This window comes from Nerophis lumbriciformis, linkage group LG27 (assembly GCF_033978685.3).
Source record: "Nerophis lumbriciformis linkage group LG27, RoL_Nlum_v2.1, whole genome shotgun sequence".
NCBI lineage: Eukaryota > Metazoa > Chordata > Actinopteri > Syngnathiformes > Syngnathidae > Nerophis > Nerophis lumbriciformis.
Genome location: NC_084574.2, coordinates 1,202,501 through 1,230,087, shown reverse-complemented (window position 1 = coordinate 1,230,087; position 27,587 = coordinate 1,202,501). Strand labels below are relative to the sequence as shown.

The following is a 27,587-nucleotide window of genomic DNA, read 5'->3' as shown; positions in this document are numbered from 1 at the left end:
ATATATATATATATATATATATATATATATATATATATATATATATATATATATATTAGGGATGTCCGATAATGGCTTTTTGCCGATATTCGATATTCCGATATTGTCCAACTCTTAATTACCGATACTGATATCAACCGATACCGATATGTACAGTCGTGGAATTAACACATTATTATGCCTAATTTGGACAACCAGGTATGGTGAAAATAAGGTCCTTTTTTTAAATATTAATAAAATAAAATAAGATAAATAAATTAAAAACATTTTCTTGAATAAAAAAGAAAGTAAAACAATATAAAAACAGTTACATAGAAACTAGTAATGAATGAAAATGAGTAAAATGAAGTGTTAAAGGTTAGTACTATTAGTGGACCAGCATCATGTGTGCTTACGGACTGTATCCCTTGCAGACTGTATTGATATATATTGATATATAATGTAGGAACCACAATATTAATAACAGAAAGAAACAACCCTTTTGTGTGAATGATATAATATTAATATAATATTAATAAAACAAAATATTAATAACAGAAATAAACAACCCTTTTGTGTGAATGAGTGTAAATGGGGGAGGGAGGTTTTTTGGGTTGGTGCACTAATTGTAAGTGTATCTTGTGTTTTTTATGTTGATTTAATAAAAAAAACAAAAAATTAAAAAATAAATTAAAAAAACAGATACCGATAATAAAAAGACAGATACCAATAATTTCCGATATTACATTTTAAAGCATTTAAAAAATGTACATCTCTAATATATATATATATATATATATATATATATATATATATATATATATATATATATATATATATATATATATCATCATCATTATCATCATCATCATTTCTTTTTATTCCTTTCATGAAAATGCATACATACAAGCCACGTACACTTTCATTGTTTTTTGTTTCTTATACATTTCCATGATCAGAAAAGAGCAGATGGAAGAATACCATTCTTATATTTATCTGCCCCCTTTTTAACACCAATGATTTTAGATGACTTTATAACTGTTCCCTCCACCACCACCCGAACTCCAACATACTTTTGAATTTTCGTTTACGCATTTTCCCAATGACACGTCCAATCAAAAATCAGTTTGATATAATTCCAGTTGTCTCTTTTTGTAACTCTTTTTAAATTCAAAGATATTCTTGCAACTTTTTAAGTCTTTCTTTAGAGAATTCCATGCTTTAAAGGAACATTAACCTTTAACATTAAAGGAATAAGTAATATAGATAGAAGTATATAGAAGTTACCGTATTTTCCGCACCATTAGCCGCACCTAAAAACCACAAATTTACTCAAAAGCTGACAGTGCGGCTTTTAACCCGGTGCGGTTTATATATGGATTAATATTACGATTCATTTTCATAAAGTTTCGATCTCGCAACTTCGGTAAACAGCCGCCATCTTTTTTCCCGGTAGAACAGGAAGCGCTTCTTCTTCTACGCAAGCAACCGCCAAGGTAAGCACCCGCCCCCATAGAACAGGAAGCGCTTCTTCTTCTACTGTAAGCAACCACCCGCCCGCGAAGAAGAAGAAAAAGCGCGCGGATATCACCGTACGTTTCATTTCCTTTGTGTGTTTACATCTGTAAAGACCACAAAATGGCTCCTACTAAGCGTCAGGGATCCGGTTCATGAAAAGACGCAATCTCTCCATCCGCACACGGATTACTATTTCACAGCAACTGATATTCCTGTGAAACGCACTGTGGATACAACGGGAGCACGTACGGTGAATATTCGCACCACAGGGAATGAGAAGTCATCCTTCACTGTGGTTCTAGCTTGCCATGCTAATGGCCAGAAACTTCCACCCATGGTGATATTCAAAAGGAAGACCTTGCCAAAAGAGACCTTTCCAGCCGGCGTCATCATAAAAGCTAACTCGAAGGGATGGATGAAGAAAAGATGAGCGAGTGGTTAAGGTAAGTTTAAGTTTACGCGAAGAGGCCGGGTGGCTTTTTTCACGCAGCTCTGTCCATGTTGATATACGTATGTTTGTGATTGCACATTTGCGTACATTTTGGGAGTGAACAGAGTTGTTAGAACGCTGGTTTTTAATATATTATTAAAGTTTGACTGACCTATCTGACTGTTTTTTTGACATTCCTTTAGCGCAGTTAGATGCGGCTTACAACACGGGGCGGCTTATAGGTGGACAAAGTTTTGAAATATGCCGTTCATTGAAGGCGCGGCTTTTAACCCAGGGCGCCTTATGCTGCGGAAAATACGGTATATAGATCAAGTTGCGACAAAGAATAACAGTTGTTTAGACTGTAACAGAAACAATTTAAAGTGCATACAGATTTCAAGGCTCCGGCCCCCCCGAGAAGGACAAGTAGTAGAAAATGTTTGGGAAAATATTTAGTTGGTGGAATAATACTAATATTGGTAAATAATACGAAATGAAATATCTCAAGGGGGTTAGGTTAGAATAGTTCTTCTCAAATATGTCATGCTTGAAACCTCGCGTCCAAAAAGCTGTGCACCTAAAAACATGCTCATTGAAGTCCTTCATCTTGACTTGGTGTTTTTTTTAAATGACAAAAGGAAAAAATCAGCACAAATTGTTTTATGGGTTAAAGTTGTCTATACTGTGCTACTGAGTTAATGTTGCTGATAAAAATAAATAAAAAAAAAAACAAAAAAACTTTTATTTTATTTTTCAGTCCTAATATATATATACAGGTAAAAGCCAGTAAATTAGAATATTTTGAAAAACTTGATTTATTTCAGTAATTGCATTCAAAAGGTGTAACTTGTACATTATATTTATTCATTGCACACAGACTGATGCATTCAAATGTTTATTTCATTTAATTTTGATGATTTGAAGTGGCAACAAATGAAAATCCAAAATTCCGTGTGTCACAAAATTAGAATATTACTTAAGGCTAATACAAAAAAGGGATTTTTAGAAATGTTGGCCAACTGAAAAGTATGAAAATGAAAAATATGAGCATGTACAATACTCAATACTTGGTTGGAGCTCCTTTTGCCTCAATTACTGCGTTAATGCGGCGTGGCATGGAGTCGATGAGTTTCTGGCACTGCTCAGGTGTTATGAGAGCCCAGGTTGCTCTGATAGTGGCCTTCAACTCTTCTGCGTTTTTGGGTCTGGCATTCTGCATCTTCCTTTTCACAATACCCCACAGATTTTCTATGGGGCTAAGGTCAGGGGAGTTGGCGGGCCAATTTAGAACAGAAATACCATGGTCCGTAAACCAGGCACGGGTAGATTTTGCGCTGTGTGCAGGCGCCAAGTCCTGTTGGAACTTGAAATCTCCATCTCCATAGAGCAGGTCAGCAGCAGGAAGCATGAAGTGCTCTAAAACTTGCTGGTAGACGGCTGCGTTGACCCTGGATCTCAGGAAACAGAGTGGACCGACACCAGCAGATGACATGGCACCCCAAACCATCACTGATGGTGGAAACTTTACACTAGACTTCAGGCAACGTGGATCCTGTGCCTCTCCTGTCTTCCTCCAGACTCTGGGACCTCGATTTCCAAAGGAAATGCAAAATTTGCATGGTTGGGTGATGGTTTCCCACACATATATGTATGTGTGGGAAAAAATCACAAGACTATTTCATCTCTACAGGCCTGTTTCATGAGGGGGGGTACCCTCAATCATCAGGAGATTTAACCTTATTAAGACATATATATATATATATATATATATATATATATATATATATATATATATATATATATATATATATATATATGCACCCGCCCCCCCAGCGGGCCTTTTGAATATCTCCCTAATTCTGAGGTCTCAAGGTTGGCAAGTATGATAATTACTGGTTTGCAAAAAATATTTTTAACCCCAATTAGGTGAAATGACATCATCTCTCACGCACACCAGACTGCATCACACGGTACACGAGTGTGCCGCGGCACAGTGGTTGCAAAACACTGCCCTAACATCCATGAAGTCGGATAACTAAAGTGATATTCTAATTTTGCGCATCGATATTAGAGCACGAAGATGTGATATCGGCGGTGTCGATGTGTCGTCACTCGCAGACGGTATAGCGACAGTCAAACAGGAAGCACGCGCGCGGCGCGGGAACGAACCGGAAGAAGCCACGAGCTCGTCGGTACGGAGGCAGCGTCGCCAGAGGGGCGGGGGAGACGACGACGAGGGAGGAGGAGCAGCAGGAGGAAGGAGGAGGAGGAGGAGGAGGAGGAGGACACACCTGCACCGTCACACGCAGCCGCAGCCGCCCGCCGCCTTTCGCCGCTCGCCTCGCCTCGCCTCGGCCCCTCGTTCCTCCCTCGGACCTCCGCCGCTTCCTCGCTAAGATGGCTGACCCCGGCAGCGACGGAGAGGTGGCGGAGGGCGCGCGCGGCTTCGCTCGCCAGGGAGCTCTCCGCCAGAAGAACGTCCACGAAGTGAAGAACCACAAGTTCATCGCGCGCTTCTTCAAGCAGCCCACCTTCTGTAGCCACTGCACCGACTTCATCTGGTGAGTACGTCTGGAGGACTCCAAGTGTGTGTGTGTGTGTGTGTGTGTGTGTGTGTGTGTGTGTGTGTGTGTGTGTGTGTGTGTGTGTGTGTGTGTGTGTGTGTGTGTGTGTGTGTGTGTGTGTGTGTGTGTAAGGACACAGGTGATTCACTTGATGCCGCCGCAGTGTTTCATACCCACCGTCCGTCCAAGTCGACCTGCTCGCCCCCCGCAGCACCTTCCTTCCTCCCTCCGCTTGCAGCAAAGCAGCGATTAACCGCATGGATCTTTTTTTTTTTTTTTTTTTTTGCCGCATCGACACGCACTCTTTCCGCTGCGGCATGGCCAAGTGTCAGTGAATGCGTCATTTATTAATCCTCCATATTACTAATATTGATCCCAGCACTGTGTTGTGTCCGCAGGGGCTTTGGCAAGCAGGGCTTCCAGTGCCAAGGTAAGAACATATTCACATGTCTACCACCCTGGGCCCGGCTCTGTTGGCGGCTGTGTACCCACACACCAGTCAGCATCAACGTTTAGTTAAAAAAAAAAAAGAGTAGTTCGGCCAAGGAAGTTGTTTCCTTGTCTTAAACCAGCGTGTGTTGAGTTTCACGCCATGACTCTCGGTCACATGCACGCGACCGCCGCAAATGTTGGCGTGCTGGCTTTGTCACTTCCTCTTCTTGGCTGCGCCATGCATACATGCACTTCCACACATCTGGCTGCAGATGTGCACTTCCACACATCTGGCTGCAGACATGCACTTCCACACATGAGACATGCACTTCCACACGTCTGGCTGCAGACGTGCACTTCCACACATGAGACATGCACTTCCACACACCTGGCTGCAGACATGTACTTCCACACATGACATGTACTTCCACACATGAGACATGCACTTCCACACATGAGACATGCACTTCCACACATCTGGCTGCAGACATGTACTTCCACACATGACATGTACTTCCACACATGAGACATGCACTTCCACACATCTGGCTGCAGACATGCACTTCCACACATGAGACATGCACTTCCACACATGAGACATGCACTTCCACACATCTGGCTGCAGACATGCACTTCCACACATGAGACATGCACTTCCACACATGAGACATGTACTTCCACACATGAGACATGCACTTCCACACATCTGGCTGCAGACATGCACTTCCACACATGAGACATGCACTTCCACACATCTGGCGGCAGACATGCACTTCCACACATGAGACATGCACTTCCACACATCTGGCGGCAGACATGCACTTCCACACATGAGACATGCACTTCCACACATCTGGCTCTTGACGTGCACTTCCACACATCTGGCTCTTGACGTGCACTTCCACACATGAGACATGCACTTCCACACATGAGACATGCACTTCCACACATCTGGCGGCAGACGTGCACTTCCACACATCTGGCTGCAGACATGCACGTCCACACATGAGACATGCACTTCCACACATCTGGCTGCAGACATGCACTTCCACACATGAGACATGCACTTCCACACATCTGGCTGCAGACGTGCACTTCCACACATCTGGCTGCAGACATGCATTTCCACACATGAGACATGCACTTCCACACATCTGGCTGCAGACATGCACTTCCACACATGAGACATGCACTTCCACACATCTGGCTGCAGACGTGCACGTCCACACATGAGACATGCACTTCCACACATCTGGCTGCAGACATGCACTTCCACACATGAGACATGCACTTCCACACATCTGGCTGCAGACGTGCACTTCCACAGATCTGGCTCTTGACGTGCACTTCCACACATCTGGCTCTTGACGTGCACTTCCACACATCTGGCTGCAGACGTGCACTTCCACACATGAGACATGCACTTCCACACATCTGGCTGCAGACATGCACTTCCACACATGAGACATGCACTTCCACACATCTGGCGGAAGACATGCACTTCCACACATGAGACATGCACTTCCACACATCTGGCGGCAGACATGCACTTCCACACATGAGACATGCACTTCCACACATCTGGCGGAAGACATGCACTTCCACACATGAGACATGCACTTCCACACATCTGGCTGCAGACGTGCACTTCCACACGTCAGGCTGCAAACATGCACTTCCACACATGAGACGTGCACTTCCACACATCTGGCTGCAAACATGCACTTCCACACATGAGACGTGCACTTCCACACATCTGGCTGCAGACATGCACTTCCACACATGAGACATGCACTTCCACACATCTGGCTGCAGACATGCACTTCCACACATGAGACATGCACTTCCACACATCTGGCGGCACACATGCACTTCCACACATGAGACATGCACTTCCACACATCTGGCTGCAAACATGCACTTCCACACATGAGACGTGCACTTCCACACATCTGGCTGCAGACATGCACTTCCACACATGAGACGTGCACTTCCACACATCTGGCTGCAGACGTGCACTTCCACACATCTGGCTGCAGACGTGGACGCTGCCTCAGACTTCATTGACTGGGATTAGTTTGTTGTTACTGGAGAACCCGCCAGTGACCTCTTGCTTTGCCCAATACACTGTAAATGATTACCTCGTGGGTTTTAAAGGGGAACTGCACTTTTTGGGGGGAATTTTCACAATCGCAATCAAAATAACGTACGTTTTTCCTTTTTTAAATGCATTCTATTTTGTAAAATATGACAATGCAGCTAATGAGAGTACTCCATTGTGCCCATAAAGCCCTCTAAAAACATCCTCCATTTACATCTCGTGACCTGAGTATTAGCGATATTGTTATTTGAAGCGCTAACGCTTGCACTTATGCAGCTACAGTATTGACATATTGAGCCGCTGCATCACCTATGAGTTGGTGAAGCTAATTGTAGATTATAAATCACGCCTTTCACCTCGATACAAGAAGGTTGTGGCCATAAACTGAGGAGTTGGTCAACTTTGGCATTCAATTTAAACCCGGAGATGGCGAGAAAGACACCCACTTTTTTTTTTTTTTTTTTGATGATTATGATTCATTCTCCAACCAAACGGGAAGATGTAAACATCCCATCCGTTTGGCATCCCAGTGAGAGTAGACATTGTACTGTAAGTGATTGTTATATTATGGATGTAGTTTGTATTTCTTGTTTAGCACTTAGCAATACTGCTACATCAAGGTTCAAGGTTCAACTTTATTGTCCCCGCGGGGAAATTTGTCTTGGGCACAGTGCATCATTGCTTTCTTAACATACCCAAAAACAACAGAACAAAAACACAAGCACAGACACAACCACAACCATACAACTAACATTTAAACATCAGAACATGGAGCTTGATAGACATAGGTGGCACTTTGATGTAGGCATAAAATCTACAGTATGGAGATAAAGATAAAGTACCAATGTGCATTGCACTAGAGCTCATGGATAAAGTGCTGTGTGCTAAAGTGCTTAGTTCTAAAGTGCTATGTGCTAAAGTGCTATGTGCTAAAAAAGTGCTAACCTATGTATTAAAATGATATTGCACATTGTTGGTCAGCTTAATGGAGGCTGGGACAAATGATAATTTAAGGCGGTTAGATTTGCATAGTGGGACCCGGAGTCTTCTCCCTGATGGCAGGGTTCCATAATCAGGAAAGAGTGGGTGTTGTGAGTTGGAAATAATTTTCTTAGCTTTTTTCCTAACTGCCTGCTCATAGATGCTCTGTATAGGCTCATATTCTTTCCTCCCTGCGATTTTCATTGCCGTTTTATGCATGCCGGCCAGTTTGCTTTTTAGCTTAACGGTTAGGTTGCCAAACCATGAGGTGATCCCGTATCTAATGATGCTCTCTACAATGGCACGGTAGAAAATCATCATGATGTGGCTGCTTACGCCGTACAAACTTAATCTTCGCAAAAAATATAGCCTCTGTTGCAGTCTATTGCACAGTTTGTCAATATGTGTCTTCCAGCAAAGAAGATTATCAATATGCTCATATATCATGATGCTTAGTGTGTCACTAAAGCTCGATCTGTTTAACACACTCATCCTCCTTATATTCAGGCTCAGAAAGATGAGGTTCTGGATTATCATTTGTCTCTCATGAAGTCTGTCATGATTAGTAATGATGTTGGAAACAAAGTAGTGAACGTTGTGATGCGTCTGTGACACTAATATCCCGCCATATGCTTAATATGAGCAAAAATACCTAAACATTGTTGTCATGAATGTGCCTGTTACTACATGACATACTGTATATACTGACAGCAAGTATATAAAACATATTTGATGAGTTTTACTGGCGGAATAGAGAAAATCCTATTACCTCCATTGTAAGCTGACTTTTGCCAGTGTTTATTTACGAGTTAGTAGCATAACAAAGAAAAAGGATTGTGATGATAGACATCATTCCTAAACAACTGCAGTTCTCCTTTAAAGGCTGAATTTATCAGACTGCAGGCCAAAAGGTTGCGTCTGAGGTTGGGCTTTGTGTTCTGCTATCAGCTGATCACATGCAATCCACCAGTCAGGTCGAAAGGTTACTTGCGATGTTGTATTGATCAGCTTCCATGTTTGAACATTGTGATGGAGGATTGATAGGTTAGTTCACAGCAAGGGACTGTAAAGGATGAAAGATAGACTTGACGAGCTAATTCACTTCAAATGTAGCAATTTTAACATAGCTATGCTAAAATTATGTATACAAGTGACTTTACAGGCTCACACTTTTGTTTTGTGATGGGAGCTACTAGGGCTGGGCGATAAAACAATATCAATATATATTGCGATAGACACGTAATCAATCTCAATAAAAAAAATGGTTCGATAAAACGTTTGAGATATATATATATATATATATATATATATATATATATATATATATATATATATATATATATATATATTTTATTTATTTATTTTTATTTATTTTTTTAATTTATTTTTTAATTTATTTATTTTTCCTTCAACAGAAGAAACAGGAAGTGGGGAAGCAAGGTTGGTTGCATTGACAAAGACTCTCGCTAACCGAGCAACGCAGGAAGTGATCACTGATCAGTTGGAGTGATACGCTAACGAGCAGTATCAATAATGTAGTTTGGTTGTGCCATGTTGTTGTCTCGCGGTTGATTCTCTACATGGAGTGAGAAGAGAAACTAAACATTCGTACTGCAGAGAGCGAATAATTTGACAATTAAACAGGAAAAGTCAACTCGACAGTATGGCAGTTTTTTAGGTTTTTTTTCCCAACTTTTTTTATTGGAATTTTCAAATAGACAGAAAAAGTGCAAGTCGAAACAGTACAATTTTAAAGTCAGTAAATGATTCACACCCTTTCCCTTAAAACCCAAACCACCCACCCACCCTCCCACCCCACTCAGGTCCCACTAACGAGGGACAAATGGCACAATTGTGTAACAAGTAAGACGACAAAGACAGACACATTCTCACACACACACACACACACATACGAGGCCAGAGACAGACAGATATATATAAAAAAATATATAATAATAATAATAATAATAAAATAAAATAAACATTTAATAATAATAATAATAATATATAATAAAATAAAAATAGAATAAAATAATACTAATAAATAAAAGGGAGATTATTCCTCATCTGCGTCTGGGCATAGGTCAAGAGAGTTGACATACAGCAAAAAAGGGCTCCATGAGCTTTCAAATGCTTGAACCGAGCCTTTTAGCGAAAACCTAAGTTTTTCCAGTTTTAGATGATAGAGAACCTCTCTAATCCAACGGCCGTGTGATGGGGGGCGAGCCAGCTTCCAGTATGGCAGTTTTTAGGATATTTTGAAACGGATGAAAGTCAGACCAAAGCGCCCGTAATCAGTAATACCACACCACCTCAGCCGCGCTCACCCTTTAGAGCACAGCCGGCATGAAACCCAGCAGCAAATAGTTCTTCTCAGGTTTCTCTATGTTGACATTTTCACACGTTGCACTATTTTGTTACACTTAAAACATTTCTTACATATTTGTTATTTTTGCACCATATGTGTGCCAACAGGAAGAAGCAGCGTATTGTGGCAAAATGTAACCCGGACAACTTGTGGAATTATAAGGCATTTAATCATCAATATAGTGGTATATTACATGTGAAATGAAGTGTACATTGTTATCATTATTTACAATAGGATTTTATTCAAAACATAAGTTTTACATTTGCACTTTATTGGTCTGATTGATAATTACTATTTGATGATTATAGGTATTATTATTATTGGCTATTATTATTATTATTATTGGAATGTATTTATTTGCATGCAATGTGCAATGCTACATTTTTATTTACAGAAGTATTTTTTTCAAGACAGAAATTTTAAGTTTGCACTTTTTTTAATCTCAATGTTGGAGATTCTTATTTATTTGTATGCAATGTACAATGCAGATGTATTTTACGCAAGCAGAGGTATTGCCTCACAGAGGAAGCTCATAATATAGCTCTTTGAAAACTATTGCATAAAACGTATAATTTATATCCGGTCTAAAAAATAATGTTATACAAACTAGATTTTTGCAAAGAATAAGAGGCAGTGTATGCATCATTTCAAACTACTAGTTTTTGATCAAATTAAAGCAAAACTTTTTTTCAATTAGTTCAAAAGTAGAGGAAAAAAATCGAAACATTGGGTAAATCGAATTTTTGGTGAAAAACCCCCCAAGATTTTCCTTTAGTCCATATCGCCCAGGCCTACTCGTAGAACTGCTTTGTACCTCGAGGGGTGACTGTGAGGAAAATCAAGTCCTACCCAGACCAACAAGAAAGATTAGGGAAAGATTCTCATTACCTAGCTTTTTTGCACAAAGTAAACTATGTTTTGCCCCTTCAAAATAAAGTTGAACATAAAGCATAACTTGTGTATGGTTATTCAATTATTTGTTTGTGGTCAATAAAAACGGATATAGTCAAGCTATAACATCATGTAGTTTTTTGGTATATGTGTGGTCTAAGGCAGTGTTTTTCAACCACTGTGCCGCGGCACACTAGTGTGCCGAGAGACACAGTCTGGTGTGCCGTGGGAGATTATCTAATTTCACCTATTTGGGTAAAAAATATTTTTTGCAAACCAGTAATTATAATCCGCAAATAATGTGCCGTTGTTGAGTGTCTGTGCTGTCTGTAGATCGGCAGACTTACCACGTTATACTCTTCCATATCAGTAGGTGGCAGCCGGTAGCTAATTGCTTTGTAGATGTCGGAAATAGCGGGAGGCAGTGTGCAGGTAAAAAGGTGTCTAATGCTTAAACCAAAAATAAACAAAAGGCGAGTGCCGCTAAGAAAAGGCATTGAAGCGTAGGGAAGGCTATGCAGAAGGAAACTAAAACTCAACTGGCTACAAAGTAAACAAAAAACAGAATGCTGGACGACAGCAAAGACTTACCGTGGAGCAAAGACAGCGTCCACAAAGTACATCCGAACATAACATGACAATCAACAACGTCCCCACAAAGAAGGATAAAAACAACTGAAATATTCTTGATTGCTAAAACAAAGCAGGTGTGGGGAATAGCGGTCAAGGAAGACATGAAACTGCGACAGGAAAATACCAACTAAAGAGGAAAAGCCACCAAAATAGGAGCGCAAGACAAGAACTAAAACACTACACACAGGAAAACAGCAAAAAACTCAAAATAAGTCACAGCGTGATGTGACAGGTGGTGACAGTACACCTACTTTGAGACAAGAGCTATAGTGATGCATGGATGGTTATGCTTTAAAATCCTATCCAACAATTGCGACAACGACTTTTAATTGTCAATATCGGCTGCTGAGTTAAATTTTTTAATGATTTCTACTGGTGGTGTGCCTCCGCATTTTTTCTTTGAAAAAAATGTGCCTTGGCTCAAAAAAGGTTGAAAAACACTGTTCTAAGGCCTCATTTACACTGCAAACTGTCACGTTCAAACACAGGACATCTATTACACAAGACAAAAGGCAAGGAATCAAACAGAGACAGAATTCAATTTGGACTCAATTGAGGAGAGACGGCTTCAACCTGTAACCTCTTACAGTGTCTTAGCACGCTCTGACGAAGAAGGTCTTCGTCTCCTCTTTTAATTCAGATGTTCCATGTTCACGCACCAACATATGTCACAGCAGGAATTGGGAGTATGTAAAACAGTCATTGTTTTCGGTCGCCTTGAAGTCCAAGAAGAGGACTTCTCGGGCTTGGGCTCTTCCTGGATCCAGCTGGGGCAGGTGTTGGAGGACAATGGACAACCCCTCCCGTCTCCTGTCCACAGCAACTTCAAGAGGGCAGCGGGTCGTAAATAGCGTTGACCAAATAGTTGGAAGAGAGTTTGTGAATTACTTCAAAGAGAGTTCGTTTAACACTTCAAAGAGAGTTCCTCCGGGAGTTGAGCAGCTCCTGCCATCTGTCCGTGTTGAAATCACAGTGGCGTTTCACGAGCCTTCCTCCTCTTGTTAGGCCTCGAAATACAGCATTCATAATACCACGTTTCTTCCAAATCAGATTATTTTGCCCTCAAGAGCCACAGATCAGTTGTTTTTTTCCGCCAGTCTCAACACTCCGAAGTGCTTCAAATCTTATCTTTTCTCATCAGATTCAGGCCACATCAATTGATTGATTGATTGAAACTTGTATTAGTAGATTGCACAGTACAGTACATATTCCGTACAATTGACCACTAAATGGTAACACCCCAATAAGTTTTTACACTTGTTTAAGTCGGGGTCCACGTTAATCAATTCAAGAGGTAGTCCAAATTCGATTGGAATCTGATCTTTTTAAAGGTGACTTCAGTCCAAGTAGAAATGCATCCTGAATGTGACATGATTGGGACTTTTGCACCATCTTTGGCCAAGCTATGTCATTGGTGTGCGCGGGGGAAGACGCAGCCCGCCAGCAGAAGTGTCTACGTCATCACAACATCCGATTTTGGTGAGCAAAGTCTTAGTCGGCGGACGAATCTTCAGTGCATCACTAGTCAACAGTGCGCAAACAATAGGGTATAAGTAATATACATCCATCCGTTTTCTACCGCTTGTCCCGTTCGGAATCGCGGGGGGGTGCTGGAGCCTATCTCAGCTGCACACGGGCGGAAGGCGGGGTACACCCTGGACAAGTTGCCATCTCATCGCAGGGCCAACACAGATAGACAACATTCACAATCACACACCAGGGACCATTTAGTGTTGCCTATCGACCTATATGTGAATATTAATTAATATATGTGTCAGTGGAGGTGTCACGGACATCAGCGTGGATTTACGTTAGCTTTGTTTCTCAACTCACTTACGTAAACAACTTACGCATTGTACGTAACATGTAAGTAAATACAAGAGCATACACATCAATTCCTGTCTTTTAACAAACACCATTTCTTCGGAATAAAAAAAAGTATATATATATATATATATACACACACACATAAATATATATATATATATATATATATATATATACATGCACATATATATACATATATATATATATACACATATATATGCATATATATATATATATATATATATATATATATATGTATATATGTATATATGTATATATGTATATATGTGCGACGTTACAGGAGACGAGATGTAACGAACGCATGAATAATGATCTCAGCGTTGCTAGTGGATAAAATAGAACGAATTTTAGCGATATTACGGAGATGAAAGAAGGCCGTTTTAGTAACACTCTTAATGTGTGATTCAAACGAGAGAGTTGTTTTAGTAACACTCTTAATGTGTGACTCAAAGGAGAGAGTTGGGTGGAAGATAATACCCAGATTCTTTACTGATTCGCCTTGTGTAATTGTTTGGTTGTCAAATGTTAAGGTGGTATTATTAAATAAATGTGGGTGTTTAGCAGGACCGATAATCAGCATTTCCGTTTTCTTGGCGTTGAGTTGCAAGAAGTTAGCGGACATCCATTGTTTAATTTCATTAAGACACGCCTCCAGCTGACTACAATCCGGCGTGTTGGTCAGCTTTAGGGGCATGTAGAGTTGGCTGTCATCAGCATAACAATGAAAGCTAACACCGTATTTGCGTATGATGTCGCCTAGCGGCAGCATGTAAATACTAAAGAGTGCAGGGCCAAGAACCGAACCCTGAGGAACTCCGCACCTTAACATAGTCCGAGGTCACATTATTATGGGAGACGCACTGCATCCTGTCAGTAAGATAAGAGTTAAACCACGACAAAGCTAAGTCTGACATACCAATACGTGTTTTGATACGCTCTAATAAAATATTATGATCGACGGTATCGAAAGCAGCGCTAAGATCAAGAAGCAGCAACATAGATGACGCATCAGAATCCATCGTTAGCAGTAGATCATTAGTCATTTTTGCGAGGGCTGTCTCCGTAGAGTGATTTGCCCTGAAACCGGATTGAAAAGGTTCACAGAGATTGTTAGACACTAAGTGTTCATTTAGCTGCTGTGCGACAATTTTTTCGAGGATTTTCGAAATAAAGGGAAGGTGGGACACCGGTCGGTAGTTTACCATGAGGTCAGGATCAAGGTTAGGTCTTTTGAGCAGAGGATGAATAACCACTTTCTTGAATGCTAGGGGAACAGTGCCAGAGGAAAGTGATAAGTTTATAATATTTAGCACTGATGGACCTAATAATACAAAAAGCTCCTTGATAAGTTTACCAGGAAGTGGGTCAAGTAAACATGTTGTTTGTTTTATCCCACTTACACGCCGTAATAGTTCTTCTAATGTTATTTCATCAAAAAGAGAGATACTATTTTGTATTGCAGTATCCGTCGTAGATACAGTTGTATCTGTGTTAATAGAACCCAACTGTAGCTGGGATGCGTTGTCTTTAATCTCCTTTCTAATGAGTTCAATTTTCTTATTAAATAAATTCATAAAGTCATCTGCCGAGTGGGTGGAGCTATTGGGAGGAGTCCCTTGTTGGGTTAGCGATGCTACTGTACTAAACATAAATTTAGGGTCGTTTTTGTTGAGGCGGATGAGATTTGAGTAATATTTAGCTTTAGCTAAGGTAAGCATGCGTTTATACGATATTAAACTATCACTCCATGCTTGATGGAAAACCTCAAGCATGGTCGCGCGCCATTTGCGTTCCAACTTTCTACATGATAATTTATGAGCTCTGGTTTCTTCTGTAAACTATGGGGTGCGCCTTTTATATATACTTTTTTTTTTTATTCCGAAGAAATGGTGTTTGTTAAAAGACAGGAATTGATGTGTATGCTCTTGTATTTACTTACATGTTATGTACAATGCGTAAGTTGTTTACGTAAGTGAGTTGAGAAACAAAGCTAATGTAAATCCACGCTGATGTCCGTGACACCCCCACTTAACAGCCATACAAAGATTAGAGCCCTACCAAAAATATTACACTATGTGTATTTATTCGTACATATTATTCCTTTAATTTATTTTCACGTAAAAATTTTTTTTTTATGCTGCGCCTACTTATTTTATTTTGTAGTAGTAGGAGCGCCTTCCTTATTTATTTATAGAATCCGGTCAACTTCCTGTGTTGTCACTTTATTGAACTTTTTAGATAAAGATTATTTATGTATTTAATATTGTTTACTTACTATAGTATATTATTTATTTATTCACTGTTCTGTTACAGAGAACAAGGAAATGAGATAAAATTGCTATGGTATGAACAGGGGTAGGTTTAAATAAGCTCTGCTTCTTCCTACTCCTTTTCGGACGTGCTGCAATGAAACCAGTGGAAATATGTGATGCATTACATTGTATTTTATGCATGTTCCAAATGAACTGAACTGTCAGTTAGAAAAATTTTATCTCGAAAAAATCCGATTTGGGCCAATTTGGCTTGCAGCCTCAGGGCCCTTTTATTCTGCACACCAAATCGGACATTTTTGCCCTCAAGTGACACAGATCAGATTTTTTTTGTCAGTCTAAACACTTCAAAGTGCTTCAAATCTGATCTTTTGGTATCAGATTCAGGCCACATCAGGATGTCGTCCAATTCTGATTGGAATCTGATCTTTTCAAATGTGACTTTTTTCGGTCAGCTTTGGGCGAGCTACGTCACTCGTGTGCGTTGGGAGGGACGCAGCCGCCCGCGGAAAAGGATATTTCATCACAACATCTGGTTTTGTGAGCAAAGCCTGTTCAAGATGACTGCATTTTTGGTGAATCACTTGTCAATAGTGCGCAAATAATTTGTAATATATGAATATATATGTAGATTCCGAAGGCGTGGTCGGGGTGGGGCGTGGATGGGGGCGGGGCTAAGAGGGGAGGAGTATATTTACAGCTAGAATTCACCAAGTCAAGTATTTCATATATATATATATATATATATATATATATATATATATATATATAAGAAATACTTGACTTTCAGTGATTTCTAGCTATATATTTTATATATATATATAAAAGAAATACTTGAATTTCAGTGTTCATTTATTTACACATATACACACACATAACACTCATCTACTCATTGTTGAGTTAAGGGTTGAATTGTCCATCCTAGTTCTATTCTCTGTCACTATTTTTCCAACCATGCTGAACACCCTTTCGCAGGTACCCAGAAAGGTTTCGAGTACCACCAAAAAAACTGAATCTCTGAAGACAGTATAAAAATCTGTGTTAAAGGTGTACAAATACTGTTTGTATAATAAGCATGTTATTTTTTTACAAATGAGGGTTAAGAGTTCAGTACTAAAAAAAAAAGAGAAAAGAATGTGGCTTAAGTACAGTTTTTTAATCGAGCTGCTGCATTTTTTGGTTGGGTTGTTTATTTATTTTGAGTAACTTCTATACATTTCTAAAAGGGGAGGAATGTAATAGTGATCTATGTTTGTCTGTTGCCATCTCCTGGTGAATGTTGGCTATAGCGTACTGGGGTTACTTTTTGGTTGGCCAGCGATTTACGTGGTGTTGCGCACCTGACGTCACTCAGGTCCGCATGGAGCTGGAGGGGGCGTGGCTTCCAGCTCCGCCTGAATTTCGGGAGATTTTCGGGAGAAAATTTGTCCCGGGAGGTTTTCGGGAGAGGCGCTGAATTTCGGGAGTCTCCCGGAAAATCCGGGAGGGTTGGCAAGTATGGGTAGTAGTGACTTCCTCCCGGTTAACTTCCTTCGTTTTCACTTTATTGAACTGCGTATGCAAGTGATGTCGAGGCCACATGGGGGCCACATGGGAGTCTGTGCGCGTCAACACAGGAGTCTGATGAAGATCACGTATTACTTGCAGTGTAAACAGTCAGCTGGACAAAATCGGATCTCGAAAAAGTCTGATTTGGGCCACTTATACTGTAGTCTAAATGTTTTTTGCAAATGACCAACTTCTATTAAATTAAAGGTGCCATATGTAATAATGTGGCCAGAAATGGTACTGCAGATTAGGGATGTCCCGATCCGATATTTGGATCGGATCGGCTGCCGATATTTGCCAAAAATTGCGTATCGGCAAGGCATGGGAAAATGCCGATCCAGATCCAGTTTAAAAAAAAACTCCGGTCCGTGTTTTCCAACGCAGCGATTTAAATAATACATTCCACTTTTCTGCTGCTCCCTAATTTCCGTTCCGCATTTTCCAGCACACCTTCAACACATCCACAGGTCTGTGAATTCTCACGCAGTTGCTTTTAGCTGCTGGCATTACACGACAGGCTCTTCTCACTCTTTCCTGTGTCTCCCTCTCACAGACAGCAAGTGCACCTTCTTACACACGTCACATACTGTCACGTCATACGTCACATACGTATACGTCCTCCCCGAGCAGAGAGGTAGCAGCATGGCTAATGTTAGCTGTGATGCTAGCGCAGCCGTGCGAGCAACGCTCCCTCTAAGGTGCTCGCCTGTGCAATTGCGCACTGTTTAAGCGTCCTCTGCGCATAGCAAATCTATGCCACGCACAAAATCAAATAAAAAAATAAGCGCATAACAATTTTCGACACACGGGCACGACAGAGAAAACAGTTTTCGTCATCATTGTTCAAATATTGTGACGTCTGTCGAGATGCTTATCTCCATTCGGTGCCACAAGTCCACACCATCAAAATGCCGAGGCAAAAATTTCCACATCAACACCGTATGAAAAAATTTGTGATTTTTTTAGTTGTGATTTCCTTCTCTGCGTGAAAGTTTAAAAGTGGCATATATTAATGCAGTATGAAGAAGAATGTTTTAATGTAGACATGCAAGCCTTGAAAGAACATTTTGAAAATCAAGACTACATTTCCTGCAAATGGGTGCATTTCTACCCTATATTTTAACTTTAGATTTATTCTCATATCAAACTCTTTTGGCTGTCTTTTTGACACTTACATCCACACCCTGGATTATAAATAATGTAAATAATTCAATGTGATTATCTTGTGTGATGACTGTATTATGATGATAGTATATATCTGATAGTATATATCTGTATCATGAATCAATTTAAGTGGACCCCGACTTAAACAAGTGTAAAAACTTATTGGGGTGTTACCATTTAGTGGTCAATTGTACGGAATATGTACTTCACTGTGCAACCTACTAATAAAAGTCTCAATCAATCAATCAAAACACATGGAATCATCATACTGCTGTGATTATATGCATCAAGTGTTCATTCAAGGCTAAGGCAAAATATCGAGATATATATCGTGTATCGCAATATGGCCTTAAAATATGGCAATATTAAAAAAAGGCCATATCGCCCAGCCCTAGTTCAATGATGCCATTTCTGTTTGTCATGTATAATTTTGTCTATTTTGTGTTTATCCTTGAATAAACAGGTCAGTTTCTTGTTACCAACCATTGTGTATTATTCAAACTCCCCTAATTCAGCTGGCTAGTTGTTATCAAGAGTACTAAAACCCTTTTCAACATGATTCTGACAACTAAGTAGGCTAAATAACTTTAAACTTTAATACATGCTCGGATAGGCCAGTATCGGTCAGTATCGGGATCGGTCAGTATCGGTATCGGATCGGAAGTGCAAAAACCTGGATCGGGACATCCCTACTGCAGATACAGTCAAAATTCTGTAGTTCCCTCTCCCTGACTGAGGTTGCCAGACAGGCAGCTGAATCCAGCTGGATGGACTGGACTACTCCAAGGAACTTCAAACTTCCACTGCCTCTTACTAGGGGTTGAGGTCTGGGACCATAATGGCTGAATAGACAAACATTTTGTCAATAACAAATCTCTAACCAACAGAAATGAGGCTATTTTCAGGAAGAAGTAGGTCATGTCTGCGTACAATATGACAACAATCATATGTTTATTGTCAGTACTATCAGAAAACAAAGACTACAAGCAACGCTTGCAATGGTTATACTGGTGAAAATAGGTAGAGCATGCTTAGCAGCCTAATGTAACTAAAGAGGAGACATTTTACCAAGGTATGCCTATAGGCTACACCAGGGGTCGGCAACCCGCGGCTCCTGAGCCGCATGCGGCTCTTTGATCACTCTGATGCGGCTCAGCAGCTTACTTGCTGAACCCCCCAATTTTCCCATGAAACTTCCGGATTTCAGTGCCTCTCATAGAAAGCTCCCGGGATTTATGTTCACCGGTTTTCACCCTTACAGATATATTGTGGGCGTGCCATGATGGTACAACATTTGGTGCCCTCTACAATCTGTATTAACAGTGTGCCAGCCCAACACTTGTTTAGCAATATACAGCTGCTGCAAGGCATACTTGGTCAACAGCCACACAGGTTACACTGACGGTGACCATATAAAACAACTTCAACACTCTTACTAATAACACTTTGAACCAAAACCAAACAAGAATGACAAACACATTTTGGGAGAACATCTGCACCTTAACACAACATAAACACAACAGAACAAACACCCAGAATCCCATGCAGCCCTGAGTCTTCCGAGCTACATTATACACCCCTGCTACCACCAAACCCCGCCCCCACCCCAACCCTGCTCCCTCACACATCAACCCCCCCCCCTCTCTCTCTCTCTCTCTGTGCTTCGGTTGAGGTGGGCGGGGTTTGGTAGCGGGGGTGTATAATGTATCCCGGAAGAGCTAGGGCTGCATGGGATTCTGGGTATTTGTCCTGTTGTGTTTATGTTGTGTTACGGTGCAGATGTTCTCCCAAAATGTGTTTGTCATTCTTGTTTGGTGTGGGTTCACAGTCTGGCGCATTATTAGTAAGCAAAAAAAAATAATTTGTATGCAGTGTTATATCATTTTTATTTCAAAATAATTTTTTTGCGGCTCCCATTGTTGTCTATAATTTGTGAAACTGGTCAAAATGGCTCTTTGATTGGTAAAGGTTGCTGACCCCTGGGCTACACCAACGAGGAATTATTTGATCATGTCTCCATACCTTTCACATTGCCATGCTAATGTTGGAACCATTTCCTCAGCGTATCAGCATATTGAGAAGGAAATAGGCTCTGACACTACACATATCCACTTAGCTTGTATTTGTACTAAATACATGTTGTCCTGTCAGTTGGATGACACATGGACATACGTTTGTAATAAGAAAAGGTAAATGCCTGACTTACCTATCAAGGAGGAAATTAGCATCTTTCAAAGGCATCCCCGATACAAATCCTGCTTTTGTTCCTGGCTTTGTCATGACTAAGTTGAGAATGGTAGCATTTAGATGTACTAAGGTCTGACATGTTTAGTAACTTTACCAGTGGCAGTAGCCAGACCAAGATGGCAACCTGGATGTGACACACTCAGACTTTCTAATTGGTCAAACGGTGGAGGGCGGGGCATCGAAATGAAAACAATAACAACATTTCGAGGCTGTAAATCTAATTATGAAATGAGCATATGAACTACTGTTGTCAGTTATAGAGGTATTGGAAAAAGAAGATCCATCCATTTTCTACCGCTTGTCCCTTGTGGGGTCGCGGGGGGTGCTGGAGCCTATCTCAGCTGCATTCGGGCGGAAGATGATTTATTAATTCTCTTTGACATATCAGGGCCATGTAATGATGACTTGACATGACATTATTACGTACGGCTCCTTTAATCCTAGTTCCAATGAATCCAGCATGCAGAGGCTTGCCTTGAAAAATGTCAGCTTTCACTGCTTGGTAGACAAACTTTTCTTTTATAAAGTAGTTCATTTGTGGAAACATCCCTGCTTATATTGTGGGAAAAGTGACCGTTACTCCACTTCTGAGTGACCTTTTTACAATAAAGAGCAGTGTGAGACCTTCTGGAAAGTCTAGGGCTAGACTGGTAATCTATATCATAAGGTTGGATTGGAGGTGGTGTAACTAATGTTGTGGTCGGTGACGCGAAGAGGAGCGAGAGTGTGTGCGGTGCAATGGAGATGGGAGGAGCGCCAACCCTGGAGGAATGTCAGACATGTGGTGCAGACGTGTTCTTACCTGTGTGCATGTGACAAAGGTGTCTCCTGTGCATTCCGGGTGTTTCCTTACTCGTTCTGCAGGTAAAGGTTCCTCTTTCCGTCCATCCTTTGTTTTCGTCGCAATGTATGTTTAAGTCTGGCCTCCACATGGGGTAAAAAAAAAAAAAAAGAGGAAGTCACACACACTCTTAATTTCCTGTTGGTTAGGTTTTTCATGTCAAAATAGTAAGGCTGGAAACCAAGCACTAAATGCAACGGTTGAAAAAGACACACCGAACAATGGAGGACAAAGGTCTTCTGTAATTAGTAATTACCTCTTGGAATGTGTTTGTCGGCTGTGTAAGTGGACGAATGTCATTGGAGAGTAGACTGGGGGGAACAAGAAAAAGAAGCAGTGCAGCAAAGGGTCTTCAAATTGTATCACCATGAGGGCTGTGCCGTATGGCTGAAAACTGTATCACGATATGCAGACGTGGGTAGTGACGCGCTACATCAGGGGTGCTCACACTTTTTCTGCAGGCGAGCTACTTTTCAATTGATCAAGTCGTGGGGATCTACCTCATTCATATATATCATTTATATGTTTAATGATAATGCAAGCATGTTTAACACATATAGTTAATATTGTTAAAAAATTAAAGGTGTTTAATGATAATACAAGCATGTTTAACACATATAGTTAATATTGTTAACAAGTTAAAGGTGTTTAATGATAATACAAGTATGTTTAACACATATAGTTAATATTGTTAACAAGTTAAAGGTGTTTAATGATAATACAAGCATGTTTAACACATAGTTAATATTGTTAATAAATTAAAGGCGATGAGGTGGCGACTTGTCCAGGGTGTACCCCGCCTTCCGCCCGATTGTAGCTGAGATAGGCTCCAGCGCCCGCCGCGACCCCGAAGGGAATAAGCGGTAGAAAATGGATGGAGAAAATGGAAATTAAAGGTGTTTAATGATAATACAAGCATGTTTAACACATATAGTTAATATTGTTAATAAGTTAAAGGTGTTTAAAGATAATACAAGCATGTTTAACACATATAGTTAATATTGTTAACAAGTTAAAGGTGTTTAATGATAATGCAAGCATGTTTAACACATAGTTAATATTGTTAATAAATTAAAGGTGTTTAAAGATAATACAAGCATGTTTAACACATATAGTTAATATTGTTAATAAGTTAAAGGTGTTTAAAGATAATACAAGCATGTTTAACACATATAGTTAATATTGTTAACAAGTTAAAGGTGTTTAATGATAATGCAAGCATGTTTAACACATAGTTAATATTGTTAATAAATTAAAGGTGTTTAATGATAATACAAGTATGTTTAATAAATATAGTTAATATTGTTAACAAGTTAAAGGTGTTTAATGATAATACAAGTATGTTTAATACATATAGTTAATATTGTTAATAAGTTAAAGGTGTTTAAAGATAGTACAAGCATGTTTAACACATATAGTTAATATTGTTAACAAGTTAAAGGTGTTTAATGATAATACAAGCATGTTTAACACATATAGTTAATATTGTTAACAAGTTAAAGGTGTTTAATGATAATACAAGCATGTTTAACACATAGTTAATATTGTTAATAAATTAAAGGTGTTTAATGATAATACAAGAATGTTTAATACATATAGTTAATATTGTTAACAAGTTAAAGGTGTTTAAAGATAATACAAGCATGTTTAACACATATAGTTAATATTGTTAATAAGTTAAAGGTGTTTAAAGATAGTACAAGCATGTTTAACACATATAGTTAATATTGTTAACAAGTTAAAGGTGTTTAATGATAATACAAGCTTGTTTAACACATAGTTAATATTGTTAATAAATTAAAGGTGTTTAATGATAATACAAGAATGTTTAATACATATAGTTAATATTGTTAACAAGTTAAAGGTGTTTAAAGATAGTACAAGCATGTTTAACACATATAGTTAATATTGTTAACAAGTTAAAGGTGTTTAATGATAATACAAGCATGTTTAACACATATAGTTAATATTGTTAATAAGTTAAAGGTGTTTAAAGATAATACAAGCATGTTTAACATATAGTTAATATTGTTAATAAGTTAAAGGTGTTTAAAGATAATACAAGCATGTTTAACACATATAGATTCCTTTCTTTCATGAAGACAAGAATATAAGTTGGTGTATTATCTGATTCTGATGACTTGCATTGATTGGAATCAGACAGTGGTGATGATAATGTCTGCATTTTCGAATGGAGGAGAAAAAAAAGTCCTCTTTTCTGTCCAATACCACATGAAAGTGGTTGCTTTTTGCCATCTTATTTGTCCAGCTTCCGTAAATATTTGGGTGACTACTCCTTACTTTTACTTGAGGAATAAATCTCTAAAGTAACAGTACTCTTACTTGAGTACAATTTCTGGCTACTCTACCCACCTCTGATGATATGTCTTTTATTCTGTTGGTATAGATAATAATTGATATTTTTTTTATGAATAAAAAACAGGAGAAAAACATATTAAATGTAAACATCTTTATTTAAACTGTAATCTTCCACTGATTATGATCCCCTCCGCCATCAAGGCAGAAAGGAAAGGAAATGTCAACACGAGCATGGTAAATAAAGTCAATACAATTCTAAAATCACATTGAACACTTAACAATAACCTCTTAAAATTAGGGTGCAAAAATAATGAATGTAAAAAAAAAAAAAATTGCTTAAAGTGTAAATTAGTAGTGCAAAGTGTGAAAATGTAAGCATTGAGAAGAACTATTTTCCGCAAGTTCAATGCTAGGAAGTTACAGCTGTGCTCTAAAGGGTGAGCGCGGCTAAGGTGGTGCGGTATCACCGGTCTTGGTGAGGACGAGCACCTTGCATTATTTACACACCACATTTGGTCTGACTACGGTCCGTTGTTAATAAATCCAAAAAAGTGCCATGCTGATTTTTCCTGTTTTATCCACAATTTATTCGCTTTCTGCAGCACTCATTTTCACTTTCTCTTCCCACTCCATGCAAAGAGTCAGTCCTGAGTCAACAAGATGGCACAAGCAAATGTGATAGTTGATACTGTTGCTGCTAGCGTGTCAGTCCCGCTGATCAGTGATCACTTCCTGCGTTGCTCGGTTACCAGAGAGCGAGCGCCTTTGTTCATGCAACCAACCTTGTTTTTTTATGACAAAGAAGGAAAAACATTTTAATGATTTATCGTCTGCATTTTTTTTTATTGATATCCGTTGCGTGTGTATCGTGATATATTTTGATATTGTTTTGTCGCCCAGCTCTAACCACTATTACGACATTGACAAAAGCAAATGTAAGGCTCGCTCGCTATAAATTGTTTATTTTAGGGCTCTCAAATGTTTAATGCGGATTATTCCAACGTCATTATTAATCTGATCACATTTTGGGAATGCAGCGACTTCAAATCCCTGAAACGTCTCCGGCAACACATCATAAGAAATAAGTTAGTCTCTCACATGCAGAAATGGGCAGTTGGCTTGGTAGTGACAGGCTGCAGAAACAACTCAACATGGAAGACGCTAAACAGGCATTTAATCCCATTAAATGTGTCCATGTGCGCATAGCTAATGTTACAACGATAACAGAAATCATCCTGCATATTTTAAGAGCACCTAACAAGCAGAAACACGGTAAAAGTCTAATGCCATCATGTTTGACTTGCATAAGGAGTGTTTTATCAAACACATGAGAGGACACGCATTATCTACAGTTTGTATGCAAAAAGTTAACAAATTGTCCAAAAATCAAACACCCCTCCTCCAATTAATACCTGTTCAATTGTGTGAATGCTAAATTGTTAATTCCATTGTCACTCAATGTATCATACTTGATCAGTCTCAGTTATGTATTGTCTACTACCTGGTTCATGTTCATCTGGCTACACAGTTTTTTAACTTCTTTTTTATGTAAGTAATATATAGAGACATATATTACTGCAATTTCAATGTTATGTGCATTTATTTATAAGAAGAAAGATAATAGGTCATTAAAAAAAATCCTTGTTTATTTCAATTATTTTCCCCAAAAGTCGCATTAGGCTAGAAAGTGTGTTTTATTCGATTACTCGATAAATCAAACAAATTAATCAATATATTACTAAAATAATAGATAGGTGCAGCTCAAGCTGCAACATTTAATCAAAATAAATCAATTACAAAAAAACTTTGATTTATACTAGGGATGTCCCGATCCAGGTTTTTGCACTTCCGATCCGATACCGATATTGTTTTTGCATTTCCGATCTGATACCGATACTGACCGATACTGGCCTATCCGAGCATGTATTAAAGTTTAAAGTTATTTAGCCTACTTAGTTGTCAGAATCATGTTGAAAAGGGTTTTAGTACTCTTGATAACAACTAGCCAGCTGAATTAGGGGAGTTTGAATAATACACAATGGTTGGTAACAAGAAACTGACCTGTTTATTCAAGGATAAACACAAAATAGACAAAATTATACATGACAAACAGAAATGGCATCATTGAACTAGGGCTGGGCGATATGGCCTTTTTTTAATATTGCGATATTTTAAGGCCATATTGCGATACACGATATATATCTCGATATTTTGCCTTAGCCTTGAATGAACACTTGATGCATATAATCACAGCAGTATGATGATTCTATGTGTTTTGATTGATTGATTGAGACTTTTATTAGTAGGTTGCACAGTGAAGTACATATTCCGTACAATTGGCCACTAAATGGTAACACCCCAATAAGTTTTTACACTTGTTTAAGTCGGGGTCCACTTAAATTGATTCATGATACAGATATATACTATCAGATATATACTATCATCATAATACAGTCATCACACAAGATAATCACATTGAATTATTTACATTATTTATAATCCAGGGTGTGGAGGGGGGTGCCGGATGTAAGTGTCAAAAAGACAGCCAAAAGAGTTTGATATGAGAATAAATCTAAAGTTAAAATATAGGGTAGAAATGCACCCATTTGCAGGAAATGTAGTCTTGATTTTCAAAATTTTCTTTCAAGGCTTGCATGTCTACATTAAAACATTCTTCTTCATACTGCATTAATATATGCTACTTTTAAACTTTCATGCAGAGAAGGAAATCACAACTAAAAAAATCACTAATTTTTTCATACGGTGTTGATGTGGAAATTTTTGCCTCAGCATTTTGATGGTGTGGACGTGTGGCAGCGAATGGAGATAAGCGTCTCGACAGACGTCACAATATTTGAACAATGATGACGAAAACTGTTTTCTCTGTCGTGTCCGTGTGTCGAAAATTGTTATGCGCTTATTTTTTTATTAGATTTTGTGCGTGGCATAGATTTGCTATGCGCAGAGGACGCTTAAACAGTGCGCAATTGCACAGGCCTTAGAGGGAGCGTTGCTCGCACGGCTGCGCTAGCATCACAGCTAACGTTAGCCATGCTGCTACATCTATGCTCGGGGAGGACGCATACGTATGTGACGTATGACGTGACAGTATGTGACGTATGACGTGACAGTATGTGACGTATGACGTGACAGTATGTGACGTATGACGTGACAGTATGTGACGTGTGACGTGACAGTATGTGACGTGTGTAAGAAGGTGCATTTGCTGTCTGTGAGAGGGAGACACAGGAAAGAGTGAGAAGAGCCTGTCGTGTAATGCCAGCAGCTAAAAGCAACTGCGTGCCTGTGGATGTGTTGAAGGTGTGCTGGAAAATGCGGAACGGAAATTACGGAGCAGCAGAAAAGTGGAATGTATTATTTAAATCGGTGCGTTGGAAAACACGGACCGGAGTTTTTTTTTAAACTGGATCTGGATCGGCATTTTCCCATGCC

General features: G+C 39.4%; 1 protein-coding gene across 4 annotated transcripts in view; it reads left to right on the top strand.

Annotated features, from left to right (window-relative positions):
- The first annotated feature begins 4,169 nt into the window (after positions 1 to 4,169).
- LOC133570252 (protein kinase C beta type-like) overlaps positions 4,170 to 27,587 on the top strand; it is a 123,547-nt gene continuing 100,129 nt past the window's right edge. The window contains exons 1-2 of one of the 4 annotated variants that reach the window (XM_061923065.2): positions 4,170 to 4,488; positions 4,890 to 4,921. In XM_061923065.2, the coding sequence (XP_061779049.1) occupies positions 4,325 to 4,488; positions 4,890 to 4,921 (196 nt within the window). In that variant the 5' untranslated portion in view covers positions 4,170 to 4,324. The remainder of the gene's footprint in view (positions 4,489 to 4,889; positions 4,922 to 27,587) is intronic. The other 3 variants (XM_061923066.2, XM_061923067.2, XM_061923068.2) reach the window with 3 other exon arrangements.